Source organism: Juglans regia, chromosome 2, assembly GCF_001411555.2.
Source record: "Juglans regia cultivar Chandler chromosome 2, Walnut 2.0, whole genome shotgun sequence".
NCBI lineage: Eukaryota > Viridiplantae > Streptophyta > Magnoliopsida > Fagales > Juglandaceae > Juglans > Juglans regia.
Window position 1 is genome coordinate 26,605,519 of NC_049902.1, and position 17,236 is coordinate 26,622,754.

Here is a 17,236-nt window from a genome sequence, read left to right on the forward strand (position 1 = left end):
CCCACAACATTTTTTAACTTCTTATAAATACATATAAAATCATCTTAATATCCAAACACATTTAAATTCATTTTAAGTAAACTCCACAAAACTCACTCTACCATCTTAACTCACTACTATTTATAAAGAATTCAACTCAGCTCAACATCCAAACACAACCTTAGCTTTGAGTTCAATTCTATTTGAAATTGAATCCTAATATGATCCATTGTCTCTCCTTCATCATAATCAATTTTAACAAGAAATGAATCCCACGACTTGTACAAAATTTAGAAATCCAAGATACATATATTCTACCATAGGTGCATATATATATATATATATATGTCATTATTCTGTCCTATATACATTTTTTTTAGAAGACAATGAAATTTCAATTTTATTGATGCCTTCATTTATGACGGAGGAATACTATAGAACCAATCAGTCACCTTGACTTACAAAAGACAATAAAAGAGTAAAGTGAACTAAGATAAAAATAATAAAGCTAAAGTTATTAACCATGAACTATACATATTACATAGAAATAAAATCATATCATGTTACTTACAACGCAATACGGGCAATCATATCCTATCAAGTCTCAAGTAACCTATTATTTCCTTTGGGGCCAATTCAAAATCTGTCGTATTCCCTTTAGCTCATTTGGCAAGAAAATCAGAACCTTGGTTTACCTCTCTATATGCATGCCTAACTACTAGATTCCGGTCCTTAGCAGATTCAAAAATTTTCTCTCAGCTTGAATTGACTAGTATACCTCATCCTTACCATTCAACCAATTGCTCAACAGTTGAGAATTTGTTTCGACCACAATATTAGTTTGTTGATGAAATTATCCAAATATCCATGTATAATTACACAAAGATGTACTAATTCACTCAATAAATTAGTTAATCGTCAATCATGTAATTATTTAATAACCAAAAAATAACATAAAATAAATTAATTGTATAACACCAATTTTGATAACGAGGGGAAACCCTTTAAATAACATTTTAAAGGTAAAATCCTACGAGGCGCCAAATCCAGAAAAAATCAATTTTATTATTTGAAAATCAAGTACAAGTAAGTTTCAATTATAATATATTTGTTAATTGACTCTCTTACTTGACGTGACAAACGACTCGTTTGTCTCTACTGCATTAGCAGCAAAAACATCTGATGATGGTCAAACATTGCCTTTTCTCTTAGAACTCAAGTGGCTGAATCACGATCACTCTATCTCCAACATGGAGCACGATCACACTCTTTAAGAGAAATAATATGAAATTTTTTCAATGAGATTTTCTCACCAAAATAAGCACTAGAAAGTGCTCTAAAACCTCAAAGATTGAATCTCTGCAGATGCTAACTAGTACAACAATTTAAATGTATTTTTGGAAGCAGTTTCCAAGTCATAGTGAAACTCTACTGACGGATTCTGACACCTGTCACTTATTTTCTCAGCAGTAGCAGTTTTACATTCAAACTCTTCTCTAAATAAGACCAAAACTCTTGGAACTCAACTTCTACACTTTTAACTTATCTAAAGCACTTCCTAACAACCTCTAGATAAAATAAAAATAACTTTAGATAAACTCAAAGTGTTTTACATTTATCCAAATTAGAAAACCCAACATAAGATTCGGGCCCGTTTGGATACATAGGTGAGATTCTCACTTCATCTTATCTCATCTTACTATCCAAACAGGTCCAATATAAGTTCACAGGCCATCAAGCAATGCCTTAATCTTAATCATGGTGTTAGAGCTACAACCATAATAGGCCATAAAACCATCCAATAAACCCCTTTAGAATCCCGAACAACTCATCCACCACCACATTCACCATGGTTCCCCAAGCTACACACATCAATATTTAACTTGACAACACCAATGGTGGGAAAGACCATAGTAGAGTCACAGTTCTATATGCTTTAAAATCAAGACAAGCAGTCCTAATCTATGTAATATAGCTTCATCAGTTGTGCTTAACTTCTTGCAAGTAGACACTTTCACTATATATTGAGACAACATACTTTTAATCCTAAAGTGAACCACGGTAGCACGTTCAGCTATTCCTTCCATTCGAGCTTTGCATCTTCAAATCTAAATACACCAACTTAAAATCGATGGTATTAACCCATTACAATACCAAGTTGAGAGACAACTTTGGCCTTGTAAAATCAAACTAACACCATTTGCTACCAACTTCTAATTCTATCAAGTTTCAGACCCAACAGCCCTGCAAAATACCCTCACATATCAGCTGCTAAATTACTCTACCATAAAACATGATTCAGTGTTTCTACATTTGAACTTTCACAAACAGTTACATTTATAGGTCATAGCAATATTTAATCTTTGTATATTGGAATCAAAAGGTAAGCTTTTTTGGAAGCATTTCCACATAAATATAGACTTGGAAGTGCCCTATACCATACCCATTTTGCCTAATCCACTTAGCACACCACCTGCAGATTAACTGACATTTTTAGCCCTAAAACTGAACTTATTATTTATTTAAAAAAAAAAAAACACACAGACAATTTGAAAAGAGGGAAATCCACAGCTCCACATATCATACCTACCAAGAGAGAGAAGTTCAGACTCCAAAAGTTGCAGTCAATGCAAAACTTTCAATAAGAACATAATTTAAGAGAAGATATACAGAAATTTTACAAATTAAATTTATAAATTGATGTGATTTTATAAAATTCGTAAGACTTATTTTATAATAAAAATAATTTTATAATCTGACGTATTATATCAAACTATTTTAATTTGTGAGTTTATTTTTATATAATTCTTTTATAAATAAAATATTTTTTTTAAGAGAAACGCCTGTTTTTGTGGGCTTTCGTTGACTTTCCTGCAAATGAAACACAATGCATTGACTTTTTTTTTTGGTTCAATGAATCCATAGACTTTTATTGTAGAGGAAAACGATCGTATAGTACATTTCTGCGCCAACAACCATTAGTACATTAATAATCCAATATTATTCGAAACTCGGGACCTTTGAGTTTTTTTATATTAAAACAAATTGTAATTAGTTTAGTACAAATATGAAAATATATAGAAGTTACTGAAAAAAATTCATTTTTTTTTTTAATAGAGGGTCTTATCTTCCTTTAATTTTCAAAAGATTTATATGAAACTTGTGCATTCCAAATCCATATCTCTAACATTACTCTTTCAAAGTAAGGATTGGCTTTGGGTTCGGTGGATTCATTGCTCCACTAGTAATAATACAAGTTATTATATTCTCAAGTTGATGTATAGCACATGATCGACCATTCACATCATTTAAATTATAAAATTTGATTTATAAAATTCAAATTTTAAAATTTATTTTTTAAATTAAATTATGTTATGTAAAAATTTTATTAAGTGTTCTCTACCAACCGACTAGAGAATATAATTTTTTTTAATAATACTCATAGTAAACATTAAACTTACTACAACTTGAGTGATAATTAACACAATTTTGAATTAATTATTAATTTTGAAGTAATTAGTATTTATTTGCTCAATTTCTTATTGTAAAATAAAATTTGTGGCTATATAATAAGATTTGTGGCAATTTCCATTTTACTAAAAATAAAATTAAAAAAATATGTGAAAATGTTGGGTTTTTCTTATCTTTTGAAAAATGTTAAATGTATTTAAGAAAAAATTTACAAAAAATTTATTTCTTCACATGTTAATTATTGATATACTTAAAATTATGAATTTAAAAATTTAAAATTTGAATTTAAAAAAAACTAAAAACATAATCTTATAAATAAAATTGTAAGGTAGCGTTTGGATATTAAACTGAGTTAAGTTAAATTGAGATGAAAGTTAAAAGTTAAATAAAATATTGTTAAAATATTATTATTATTATTTTAAGATTTAAAAATTTTAAATTATTTTTTATATTTTATATTAAAATTTAAAAAAATTATAAGAATGACTTGAGATAGGTTTGGAATTAGCCGTAAGTAAATGTAGCATTATTATTTTATTTTATTTTTTCGTTTGTTGGTGGTGATGCACTCATAAGTCATAATTTTAACTTAATGAACACTATGGCACCGCTGCAGAAGGTTGAAAACTTTGACGTCAAAACCAAACCAACGACATCGACAGAAACAACGAGTTTTGAGTCTGTCGTCGTCTTCGCTGGAAGTTTGAATTGTGAATCCGAAAGAGGTGCATACAACTCCCCGGCACCGCGATCTCCTCCTCCATTTTTATTTGTACCATCTTTTTTCTTTGACTAACATATCTAAACTATAAAAACTTGGAGACTTTGATCGCAGCCAATCACAATTTTTACATCAAGATCAAATTGTGACAACTCTAGAGACAGAGACAGAGAGCTATGGCCGTGTATGTTTCTTCCCAAAATTTGCGATGTTGGTTCTTGAATTGGGCCTCAAATTCTATGTTTGTTTCTCTGTTTGGTAGCTGAGAAAGAGTAACGATTGAGAGGAAAAAAGTATTGGGTTTTAGTTTTTTTAGGATTTAAGTATTGGGGATCCAGTGTAACGGAGTGAAAGAAAGAAAAAAAACTCTAGTCGGAAAACGAATTTTCTTTTCGGAATTCAGGAATCAATATAGCATAGGAGATTTTTAGCATTTATTTTGTGTAGTTTTATTTTTAGAGCAAACTAATGGACGGTAACTGTCTTATTTGGCGAATCTCAGTTGTAATGCTCCTAAAAGGAAGAGGTATGTATTCTAATTTGGAAAATTTTAATGCTCACACAGTGTTGCTTCTGCTCCTGGGAAGGTCTTGTTGACTGGGGGATACCTTATTTTGGAGAGGCCAAATGCAGGGCTTGTGCTCAGTACCAACGCTCGGTTTTTCGCAATTGTGAAACCACTTCACGAGGAGATCAAGCCCGACAGCTGGGCGTGGGTGTGTTATTCTTCTACTCTGTCCTTTGTCGAGTGAGTTTGATGTCATTGGTTTCATCTTTTTGTTGATTCTTGTGTGTCAACTTCCTCCTCTGCAATCGGTGATGCTTGTCAATTTTCTTCTCTGCAAGTGGTTGAGCCGTTGAGGTAGCATTTGCTATTCTTCAGACTGTCTGAAATTCTTATAATGGGACAGAGCGTGCCATGTCAATAGTGTGAAGTGGGAAATGGGAGTAACAAGTGGAGTATACAAGCTCTCCGCTTGTTTTCTGTGAACAATTGGGGAAGGGAAAAGATGTAAAAAAAAAAATTAATTAGTCTGAATATTGCAACCAAATGGTTTCACGTTATCTATCCTCGGGGGTTATAGCATACATTAGACCTACTTGTTAACCCAAAAGAAGTGGTCAACTTTCTTTTACTTTTGAGCCATTGTTTAGATCATTAGAAAAAAGTTCACAGAGATAAATAGTTGTTATGGCCAGTCTTGGCAGATTGCAAAAGAAAGCTGTTTCATCATTCTTGAACTGCTAATCTTGGACATTGTTTCTGAGAGTCTGTTCTATAAGTTCATTCAGAAACCAATAATTGGGTTTTCTGGAGCTTCATCTCTTTTGGTGACAATTTTTTCTGCTGGATTACTTTCTTGTTTTGTTTTGTTTTAATAAACTCTAACATGCTAATTGACGATAATGTTTTTCTCCCATGGTGTAACAACCATAGTGTTAAATGAGCCTTTCAGAATCAATTTTTTCAGCAAATACTTACCAACATAATACAATGCCATCCTAGCCCCTAGTGTAAGCCAATGATAACTTGATAGAGTATCTAAATCTTACTTGAAAATAAGATACACGTAAACACCAAACCCATGTCATGTGAGACTCAAGTATTGATGTCTCATATGGATATTTTTGGAGGGCTGTATCAAAGTTTGGAAGTGCTGTGAGATAGGACAATAAGCTGAGTTGAGAAATGGACTGCAGAGCAGTTTCTTGGTGGCCAACTATGAAACTCAATTGTTGCCTGGCTATGAATGCCGAAGATGTAGGGATGCAACTTGGTAGGTTGAACTAACCCTAAATTGGGCTGGTTCCCAGAGATATAAGCATGAATGCCGAAGGTGTAGGGATGGAACTTGAGAGGTGCAAATTCACCTTAAAATGGGCTGGTTCACTGAGTTATAAGCATGACTGACCTTTTGTTGATTTGCTTCTATATTGCAATCAACCCAGCCAATCTCTGATGAGCTGTATTCTTCCAAGTCAGGCCAAATGCTGGCTATAGTGGCGTTTAGTGAAATGAGGTGATGCTCTGAGTACTTGTTTTAGAGCGGCATGATTTTCTCATATGCTGCTATCTGCATCCATTGTTCAATAACTTTTATTCAATTCCTTGTGTTGACAAATAATGTTGTTGACTCGTTAGGACAAGCCTGCGTTGGGAATATTGTTAACACGGTGCTGAATTTCTTGCAACTTTCTGTATCGCTTTTCAGGCATGGACAGATGTGAAGTTAACATCTCCTCAACTTTCCAGAGAAAGCTTGTATAAGTTGGAACTTAAAAACATGACACTTCAGTGTGTCTCCTCAAGGCAAGTTTTTGTTATTTATGATAGTCGTGGGCGTTTATCAATTCTAGATCTTCAATTCTCCAAATATAAACCCTGAGGGGTAGCTCAGCTGGTCCGACCTTGGGTTTGCTCCCCAATGGTCACTAGTTCGAGTCCCTTTAGGGCCACTGGAGGTTTACTTGGTCGTTAACTTCAGGGCTCTATGGGATTAGTCGAGGTGCGCACAAGCTGGCCCGGACACCCATGGTTATCAAAAAAAAATTCTCCAAATATATTTTAAGTTTTTTTATTTCATTGATGCTCATTGATTTTTTTTTTGCTCTTTTGCTCGACTTGCTCTTCTCGTTTTTCTTCTTGGGGATATTCTTTTGCATACTTTCTGTCCATTATCAATTATTTAAACAGCATTGCTTCCATGTGACAAAATGGTTATAGAGAATGCTGGGCCTTCTCCGAAGATGATTAATTTTACTTTTTTTTCATACTCACCAACCATGTGCAAATGATAAAGAGAACCTGGTCAAATGAATTGTTTAAGTGATATTTATTATATTGGCTAAAAAATTTCAGTGAGTCAAGGAACCCGTTTGTGGAACAAGCAGTGCAATACACTGTGGCAGCTGCGCATGCAACATTTGATGATAATAAGAAAGAGTTGTTACAGAAACTACTTCTACAGGGTAATGTTTGATGCTTCCTGTGTTTCTCTATCAATGTAAAGGTTTCCAGCTTCAAGGATCTAATATTTTAACTGGATTATTATGCAGGTCTTGATATCACAATTTTAGGTTCCAATGAGTTCTATTCATATCGGAATCAGGTATTTACCCTTCTATGATACTTAACTATTTTTCAATTTGTTGGTGGAAACTCTCTCTCTCTCTCTCATTTTTTTTTTTTTTTACTTATTTTAAATTTTCTTTCTTGTTCTTTGTAAAATTTTCCCTCAAGCGTTTATCTTCTTAACACTTGCCTTTACAGACTGTATTCCGTGCTTGTTTGGTAAAGTGCCAATATTCTCTGATTAAACTTGTTCTAATTAAGCTTGCCTTCAACTATATGTTCTTTTCTTAATAAATCCATTCCAAAGTTTTAGTTTGAGATGTTTACATCTTCTACCCTTTTCATAGATTGAAGCGCGTGGGCTACCTTTGACGCCAGAAGCATTAGCTTCCCTTCCACCTTTTTCATCGATTACCTTCAACATAGAGGAGTCAAATGCTGACAATCGCAAGCCAGAAGTTGCTAAAACTGGATTGGGTTCGTCAGCGGCAATGACAACTGCTGTGGTTGCTGCTTTACTCCATTACCTTGGAGTTGTTAATCTAAACTCAACTAAAGAACAACACAAAGAGAAGAAGGGTACTGCTGATCTTGACGTGATACACATAATAGCTCAAACTGCTCACTGTCTTGCACAAGGGAAAGTTGGCAGTGGGTTTGATGTCAGTTCTGCTGTTTATGGCAGTCAACGTTATGTCCGGTTTTCACCGGATGTGATTTCTTCAGCTCAGGTGTGTGGGTGGGTGGGGTGTTTGTTTGTCTTACGGGTGGTCATTCATTGTACGGAGAGACTACACCCTGATTCTCATTTGTCCAAATTTTGCTGTCAGACAATAATCGTGGAGGGCATATATAATTTAGGCTGACTTTACTAGTTTTTCGTGAACACATGGATGATAAGCATAGGCTTCACTATGATTTACCTTTTACCTTGAGTTTAATACGCATTCAAATTTGTGTGGCCTCCCTCTTGTGAGTACAGTTTGCAGTGTGTTGTGCAAAGCCTTTTAAGGAAATATACTTTCAACTCTTTGATGTGATACACCATGCCTAACCCTTATTAACTTTAAAGGGTTATGGGCTAGTCATTTAGTTCTACGGGGAGCTTGTGTGATACCCCATATGATAAAGATAAGGGTAGGAGGTGTATGGAGAAGTTCTTACTCTTTATAAGGTTCCAATGGGGCTCCAATTGTATCATTGACTAGTCCTTTTGGAGTATAGGCCTGTGGTTTGAGCCTTTCATTGGAGCGTTACAAATGGTATCATAGTCTATCCAAACTATAAACGTAGGACTTGAGCCGTGCCACCTTACGACAAACTGGCTCGACGAGGACGTCGGAAATTTAAGGGGGGTAAATTATGATATCCCCTTATAATAAGGATAAGGATAGGTGATGTATGGGATCCTACATTCCTTGAGAATGAGAAGTTCTTGCTCTTTATAAGGTTTCAATGGGGCTCCAATTGTATAATTGACTAGTCCATTTGGAGTATAGACCTGTGGTTTGGGCCTTCCATTGAGGCGTTACAACTTGTGACTCTCTACTTCTTATTGGCTCATTTTTATTTACAAGTAGTCTCATCCCCCAACGTGTCTCCAAAAAGAAGAAAATAGAAAATAGGAAAAGAAGAAATAAGGAAAGAAAATATAAGCAAATTGAAAACCAGAAAGAGTGTCCAGATTGTCTTGCTTAAGTTGCCACAACTGATTTTATTTATTTGAACATTGCAGGTTGCAGCAAAAGCATCGCCCTTACAAGAAGTGATTGCAGATATTTTAAAAGGGAAATGGGACCATGAGAGTACTAAGTTTTCCTTGCCACCATTGATGACCCTTGTAAGAAATCTAAATTTAAAATTTGTAATAATATATGCGTGTTTGCAAATATAAAAGCGTTTATGAGATGCTTGTAGATATTATGCAGGCAGATAAATTATTTAACGAAATACCACATTCCCTCTCTAGTTCTAATACCCTACTTCACATGAGTTGTTTCAGCCTGTTTCAATTTCTCTTTCTTTTTTTTTTTGATAAAGCATAGTACTAAGAATGGTACTTTTTAATTGAGCAATGTTATACACCACACTCTTATCCTATTTTAATCATACTAAGTAGTATGTGGCACATTTATCACCATTAGATGATAAATAAGCATGCAATAAATGATCATTTAATGGTGACAAATGTGTCACATCTTATTTAGTGGGATGAAAGTGGGATAGTAGTATAGTGTATATAATTTTCCTTTTTAATTACATGAATATAAAACAAAATTGATGTAGCTACCTGTAATGGCTTTTCGATTTGTTGGATGGAACAGTATCAGTACAAACTTTTCTGTTTTGTCATAGCAAATGTAAAAACCTGTTTAACTGAAAATCTATATCTCAATCAGACAATCTTCATGTGCACTGTGCAGTGGGTTTTAATTTTGTAATGTGTATAATGTGTTCAGTTTAGTGGTTCTTTGATTGAAGCGTTTGCGTCCATTTAAGTTGAAATATTGGAGTAAATATGTGTAAATAACAACATCATAAGTGTATATCTGAAAAAAGTAATCAAATAAGGAATGGAAAACTGGTCTGCAAAACAGAACTTTCCAACAATATCTTGTTTCTCTTCTCTTCTTTTGCTTTCCTTAAACAGAGGTGTAAAAAATCATCTTTGTTTCTTAAAAATACTTCGAAGAATGCCTGCTCTTATTGGTTATTGTGCTTCTTGAAGGTACTAGGAGAACCAGGAACTGGAGGTTCATCCACACCATCGATGGTAGGTGCTGTGAAAAGGTGGCAGAAGTCTGACCCTGAGAAATCCCTAGACACATGGAGGAAGTTGTCAGAGGCGAATTTTTCACTTGAAGTACAACTCAATAGTTTAAGCAAACTTGCAGAAGAACACTGGGATGCATATAAATCCGTAATAAACGACTGCAGTGGGCTTAGGCCAGACAAGGTAATTCTCGAGTTCATTTTTTGTGCATCTGCTACATTTCTCAGTGATGATTCTCTGGCAATGAAAAACCATATGGAAGGATTTTTTTTCTTTAGGAGTTTGAGATACATATGTAGGCTGCATCATTTTGGTCTCCATATCAAGAAAAATGTTTTCATCTTTTTTATGGTCATCATTTAATTTAGAGGTTCATTCCCTGTGGACTACCTGAACTTTGGCTAATTGGCTAAGGAGAGACGAATATATGAATTCTGGAATTATGCGGTAGCTTTTCTACCGCACTTGCCTTTATATTTTTTCCTTGAATGTCTTGGAAAATATTCCTCGTTATGCAAAGCATCATGTAAAGTCTTAATATCAAGTTAAGCAATTTAAATTTGTCCTGGGTAGGATCTGTGGGACCAGATTATAGGATCATTACTGACAAGAAATAAGTCCTTAAGCTTCTGTTTTGAATTTTAGAAAACATTATAAAGCTGATATTTCATCTTGTTGGTAAATACTGAAAGTTTTAGATCACTATTGCAGCACTTCTATTTTGCTTACCTAAAAAAGAAAAAGAAGTTTCCTTTCATCAGAGACCTTTTACAAATAGAATATGGATAGTTTAAGCCTAATAATTATGGGCTGCCAGTACCGCTAGGGGCATCTTTTAAGGCCAAACACATTTGGGATGGGGTGGTCGAGAAGATAGAGAGGAAGTTGGCAGCATGGAAAAGGACATATTTATCTGAAGGGGGTAGGATAACTCTTATAAAGAGTACTCTCTCTAATATCCCTCCCTACTTCCTTTCTTTATTCCCTTTACTAGTTGGTGTGGCCAATCGTATTGAAAAATTGTATAGAGATTTTTTTGTGGGGAGGCATGGGAGAGGAGACTAAGGGCTCGTTTGTTTTCAGAGATGAGACGAGATTAAAGTTAAAAAGTTGAATAAAGTATTGTTAAAATATATTTTTTAATATTATTTTTGTTTTGGAATTTGAAAAGTTGAATTGTTTATTTTATTTTGTATTAGAAGTTGAAAAAATTGTAATGATTAGATGAGATGAGATAAGATAAGATGTTTTCTGAAAACAAACGAGACCTAGAACTCCCCTAGTGAGTTGGAAAAAAGTTGTTACCCGATTGTTGATAGAGGATTGGGTATTCATAGCTTATGTAGTTTTAATAAGGCGTTGTTGGGAAAGTGGCTATGGAGATACCATGGGGGAAGAGGAAGCATTGTGGAGGGGGGTGATCGATCGAAAGTATGGTTGTAATTGGGGAGGTTGGTGCACCAAGGAGTGTAGGGGTTCGTATGGAGTGAATCTATGGAAGTTTATTAGGAAAGGTTGGGGTTGTTTCTTGAAACAAGTTAACTTTTCGGTTGGTGATGGTTCAAAAATCAGATTCTGGTCTGATGTTTGGTGTGGTTTCAGAGTTGATGGGTTTTTCCGATGGAGTGGTGCTTTGGGATGTAAGTTTCTCCAGATCTGCCCAGGATTGGGAAGTAGAGGAGGTTAGTGATTTTTTCAGATTGTTGTATTCAGTGGAGATAAGAAGACAGGGCAGGGACTAACTATGCTGGAGACAAACAGCCTCTAAAAAGTTTACAATTCGGTCATACTATAAGGTGATACTGAATCAGCACCATATTTGCTTTCCTTGGAAGAGGATTTGGAAGGCTCATGTTCCGACAAGGGTGACTTTTTTTGTATGGACAGCAGCAATAGGGAATATTCAGACTATAGATAACTTGAGGAAGCACGGAATGATTGTTTTGGATTGGTGCTTTATGTGCAGGAAAGAAGCGGAATCAGTGAACCATCTACTACTTCATTGTAAAATGACTAAAGTGCTGTGGGATGAAGTGTTTGGAAGGGTTGGGCTAAGCTGGGTTATGCCAAAAGCAGTGGTCGATTTTCTAGCAAGCTGGACCAACTTTCAAATGCATACTTGTTCCCAAGTGGCAGCTGCATGGAAAATGATGCCTCTGTGTATTATGTGGTGTATTTGGTTGGAAAGAAACGAGAGGTGCTTTAATGATAAGGAACACAATAGAGATGCATTTTGGAAGTTTTTTATAAGCACTCTACTTAGCTGGTATTCTGCTATTGTACTCAAGGGAGGGGCTGTGAACGAGTTCTTGTTTTCGCTTTTCTGGTATTAGAATGAAACTAGGTGTTTCTTTTGTATACTTTCTGTATACTTGGGTTTCGCCTATTACATTGTGCTTAATAAATTTTAACTTATCAAAAAAATAATTATGGGCTGCCAAATGCTTTAAGGGAATATCCAAAATTCCATTCTCAAAGTTGTCTAATGGGATGAACAAAATTGGTAGACTGCATTGCCTCTGAATAACACAGATAATTTCAAAAAAAGTTTTGCTTGTTTTATTCCACTATAACTGTCATGACGAACTTATTAGTCTGTGACGACTATTTGATTGGTGGATTTTTTTCATCCAATTAATTCGGTCACTGTCTTCTTTTTTTTTAATTTATCTTCGTGGTTTTCTTTTTTTGGTGTATGGTTTCTTAGAGGGTGGGGAGTTGGGGAGAGCAAGTGACTAATGTCTGGCTTATTATCATGGTTTTTACATGTCTTACCATGGATTCATGTATGTAAAGGAAGTGTAGCTTGAGCTTCATTTTCAAATTGTGAACTTCAAAACTCCAACAGGGTCTGCTTTTGGTGGGTCATGGGCAAGTTGGTGACATTTCCTAGTCCATTTCAGCTGTAAATTTGCTGAGCTTAACATTTCTGCTTTCTGCTTTTTATTTTTTCAAAGTTTGATTTTTGACTTGTAAATTTTCTGAACAGTGGTCGGAGCAAGCTTCTGAACCAAGGAAAAAAGTTGTTAAAGCATTGTTAGGAGCAAGAGATGCTATGCTTGGGATCAGATATCATATGCGCCAGATGGGTGAGGCTGCAGGTGTTCCGGTAGGTTCTTTTCTCTTTGGGTGCTTGTTTCTTATTCTTCTTTTCGTATATATGTTTTTGCTATTCTAAGGAGAATGTTTGTTAAGGTGGAAAATTCACATAACAAGAATGAAATTGTTTGAAATAGAGTAAGAGTGTTATGTCGTCCATACTCAGGTAACACTTAATAATGTGGGTCTCCACTCAGTCTTTTTTTCTGATTTATTTTAATATGTTGCAATATAGCGATAGAAAACATAACAAGAATGAAAAACAGTGATCTTTTATTAAGTGATGGTGAAAAACAGTGATCTTTTATTAAGTGATGGTGAAAAGCAAGACTCTATTCGAAATGCCTGTGGTCAATTTTTAAATATACAAATCTTCCTGGCAGAAAGATGGTAAAGAGATGAATTCTCTTGGGGGGAATAAAAGAAATAATGTACTGCATAGAGAGAAGAAGAAGAAGATTTCTTTGTTCTCTTTTTATCTTAGAGATTTTATTTGCTCATTTTGCTCTCAAAATCTTGTTGTTTGCTAGATTTTTTGCTTCTGATTTGTGGCTGAAAGTAGCTAAACATATTATTTTGATTGGAGTGGTGTGGAGAAAACAGAGCTTGAAGGTTTCATAAAATGTCTGTGTCAACACAACCAAGCTACTAACTCGTCTGAGTTGTATTGGTATTATTAACATAACTTGGCTCAAACTGAAGTGTCGCCATGACTGGGTTAACTTCAGTTGCATATTGCTGATGAGGAACAATCAATTTCTTGAAAAATCAGAATAATGGTTGAAAATTAGGGATTCAGTTGGCAAGAAAGAGAGAAGAACAGGACAGTAGTTTGGGTATGGAAAGAGGAGCACACCTACAAACTTCTTTTTTTGATAAGTAAACGGTAGATTAATAGGAATAGGCATAACCCAAGTACACAAGGTAGTATACAAGAGATAAAATCTATCTAGTTTTATCTATAAAAGAAACAAGAAAATCATGTATATTTAGGCAATTAAAATCTACAGCAATAGCCCAAAGAAATAAGGTGCGGAAAAATAAAGTTCTAAGTTCCTCTATTGTCCACTCCTTGTCTTCAAATGTCCGCTCGTTATGCTCTCGCCATATACACCACATAATGTAGATAGGAACCATCTTCTACACAGCTTTCATTTGTGGCGCACCCCCCGGCATTACCCAACTAGCAATAACTCTACCACTGTAGCAGGCATCACCTAGTTTAACCCTATTCGACTGAACACTTCGCTCCATAAGTCTCTAAGACACGCCTACAAACTTCTCCCATGACCAACCAAGCAATTTAATTGGAATCCTAGGTTGACTTCCTCTGGTACTTTTGGGGTAAGCCCTCATTCCGAGGTCAAAGCCTGCTGCTACGATTTGAGGTTTTTTTTCTTTTTCTTTTTGTGAAATAGAAACATGCTAGCCAAAAAGATGATGTAGCCACGGGCAAGTGCATGGCTCATGTTTTACTTGAGTTTTTGGAATGCTAAGTTATTTCTTTTCATGAGTTTGCTGATATGGCTCATTTTGGGCAATGTCAGCATTTACAATGTTGGATGCATGATAACATCAGCCACTCTAGCAATTATTTTGTCAGGCCATTGACAGTCAGGCAAATTCTTATGATGAAACCTTTTCAAGGCATTGGTGGATAAATTAAGCAACTGATAGTATAGAGACATAACTGAACCATTCAAGATTGACTTTTTCTAACTTCTCTAGTTCAATGCACCTTTTTTCCTTTCTTCATCTCGCTCTGATGGGAAGCATGAAGTTGGGGTCTTGCTTTTTTGTCTTTTTACTCTTTTAATCAACTCGACTGCAAAATTCAAGTAAGTTGCAGATAAAGCCTTACAGAGGAGCTTCAACTTCTGCTTTAGTTGGCATGGCAATCCAGCTTGGACAATGTAGAAGAGGAAAAGTCTAGGGTTAAGAGACCTGACTCGAATTTCTCACAGGTGACTAGTTTTTAGGATTCTAATTGGTTGCTTGGCCTAGCAGCTGCCCTTGGGCTCTATAATATCAGGGGCCTGGGGCCCTCCGGCTACTATAGTTTAGCACCTATATTTTAAAGGCTTACCTCAGAAAATACCACTGATGTTGTTTAAGTATAAATCCTATCATTTTTATGCAATTGTCTTTTTGGCTCTTGTTATTGCACAGCCTGTGTGTTGTTGGTTTCACCCTGCCCTGTAATGGGTCCTTGAATGAATGTTCTTTCAACCCCAGGCCAAAGTAAAGTCCATCTAACGTATAACCCACCTGACATAGTAACCATCTCTTCGATTCGGTCAAAACTTCCATTGAGCATCCCAAGCTAGTTAGTTTACTACCTGTAAACAGTATGACCATGGATCGTAGCAGCAAGTGGTCATAATGGGAGATGCTGAAGTGGGAGGCGTGCTGAGCTTCTAGCACTACCATCCAATCTATTCAAGGTGAGGGTCTCAATTACTCTTGGTGGGGCCTCTCTCGATGATTGATTCAACATTGATTTCATGCTCAAGTTGAACAGCCCTCCCTCCATCCATGGATTCAAATAGTTTATTGGTGTTAAAAATTCTGCTACATATATGATTCCATGCTTGTTTCTTCTCTGAATCTGATCCTAGCATCAGTCACTCATTATTCGACATGAAGAGAGGGAATAGCCTTAACTTTAGGTGAGAACACATGTATCTGTTTCACGGTGAATCATACTAATATTCAATGTTAAGTGCATAACTGCAGGCAAACCATGTAAAGCCAAGTGGTTGGTTTGCTAATTCAAGTACAATCTGTTGAATGAACACTTTAATCAAATTAATCCAGAGTCAAGTAGCTTGGTTTTTTCAGCAAAGAAAGTCAAGCCAAGACATATGGGAAGTGATGAATTTTAGGTGGCATGAGGATGTTACAATATACATTTGATCCTTTGTGCCCTGGTGTGTTGTTTTTTTGAATGTTTTAGATTACAAGTTGTCCCAAAAGCTTATGCAGATGAGATGAATTTAATCATTCTATTTATGTTGCAACTCTCCCTCTTAATATGTTGGGCCCAGCAAGTGCAATAAGTAGTTGAAGTGGAGGTGATGTGTGGATTCAACATTCAAATCAGGATCATTACTCTGATACTGTGTTGAATTATGGTGCTTTTTATCTATCTTTTACTTTTAAAAAAATACCAGCTCTTCCAAAATCTTTAGACCGATGGGAGGAGATAAGGTTAATAAATTTATTTATATTAAGATTGAGCAAGTAGCAGATTGTCCTAACAACCTTTATCAGCCAAAGGTCAAGTAACTTGGTTCATTTTTAGCCCAAGTTAAGCCCTAAACATTCTGGTTGATAACTTTTTTAAAGGATTTCTAGTTTCCAACTCTCTGATGGGAAAAGTTACAGACTACCAACACAATCTGCAAGTTAATTTAGCTATATCTGATAGCCCCATAACTGGTGTTTTCATTTTGTGCATACACAGAAATTTTCCCATGTTTTTACCCTTCGTAAATTTTTCATTAGGTGCGATTTTTGAGTTTAACTTTCCAAATTTGCAGATTGAACCCGAATCACAAACTCAGCTTTTGGATACTACAATGAACATGGAAGGAGTTTTGTTGGCTGGAGTTCCTGGAGCAGGTGGCTTCGATGCAATCTTCGCTGTTACCTTGGGGGATTCTGGTAGCAATGTCAGCAAAGTATGGAGTTCAGTCAATGTTTTGGCCTTGTTAGTTAGAGAAGATCCTCGTGGTGTTTCTTTAGAAAGTGGAGATCCACGAACCAAGGGGATCACAGCAGCCGTTTCTTCCGTTCATATCGAATGAACCGATATTTGCAAACCAGAAGAAAAAGATCCTTAATTTAACGGTAAAAGTAGGTTTAGATCTGTTGTAATTTCTATGAACGCCCGAAAATAAACGAAGTTATTCATCCAGCAGACTGTCCAGATATAGATTTTATTTGCCATCATATTTAATGGCAAATTTCCATTGTCTACACCTTCTCATTTTGGTTTTCCTCGAGAGATAAAATAATAAAAAAAATAATGGTTCTCTTCTTCTTTGAGAACAGTTTATGAAAATTCTGAAAGTCTTCATGTCCTCGTTTTCATTCTTAATTTAAGATTGGATGATAA

The 17,236-nt window shown here is 35.4% G+C and overlaps 1 protein-coding gene across 3 annotated transcripts; it reads left to right on the forward strand.

The window, feature by feature from the left end:
- The first annotated feature begins 4,051 nt into the window (after nt 1–4,051).
- Nucleotides 4,052–17,182, forward strand: LOC109008326 (phosphomevalonate kinase, peroxisomal). 3 transcript variants are annotated; one of them, XM_018988380.2, is made up of 11 exons: nt 4,052–4,175; nt 4,286–4,355; nt 4,737–4,887; nt 6,385–6,482; nt 7,032–7,141; nt 7,229–7,281; nt 7,592–7,975; nt 8,980–9,084; nt 9,973–10,200; nt 13,007–13,126; nt 16,659–17,160. In XM_018988380.2, the coding sequence occupies exons 2-11, from the start codon at nt 4,348–4,350 to the stop codon at nt 16,923–16,925; spliced, it is 1,524 nt and encodes a 507-aa protein (XP_018843925.2). In that variant the 5' UTR covers nt 4,052–4,175; nt 4,286–4,347; the 3' UTR covers nt 16,926–17,160. The 3 variants fall into 3 exon arrangements, with proteins under 3 accessions (XP_018843925.2, XP_035542942.1, XP_035542941.1); XM_035687049.1 differs by having other exon boundaries at nt 4,067–4,175; nt 4,273–4,355; XM_035687048.1 differs by having other exon boundaries at nt 4,067–4,355; nt 16,659–17,182.
- The last annotated feature ends 54 nt before the right edge of the window (nt 17,183–17,236 follow it).

Excerpts from the sequence above, each read along its gene's own strand:
- LOC109008326 (XM_018988380.2), top strand. Across the intron at positions 4,888-6,384 it reads AGCCCGACAGCTGGGCGTGG|GCATGGACAGATGTGAAGTT; the intron begins GTGTGTTATTCT and ends ATCGCTTTTCAG. Across the intron at positions 10,201-13,006 it reads GTGGGCTTAGGCCAGACAAG|TGGTCGGAGCAAGCTTCTGA; the intron begins GTAATTCTCGAG and ends TTTTCTGAACAG.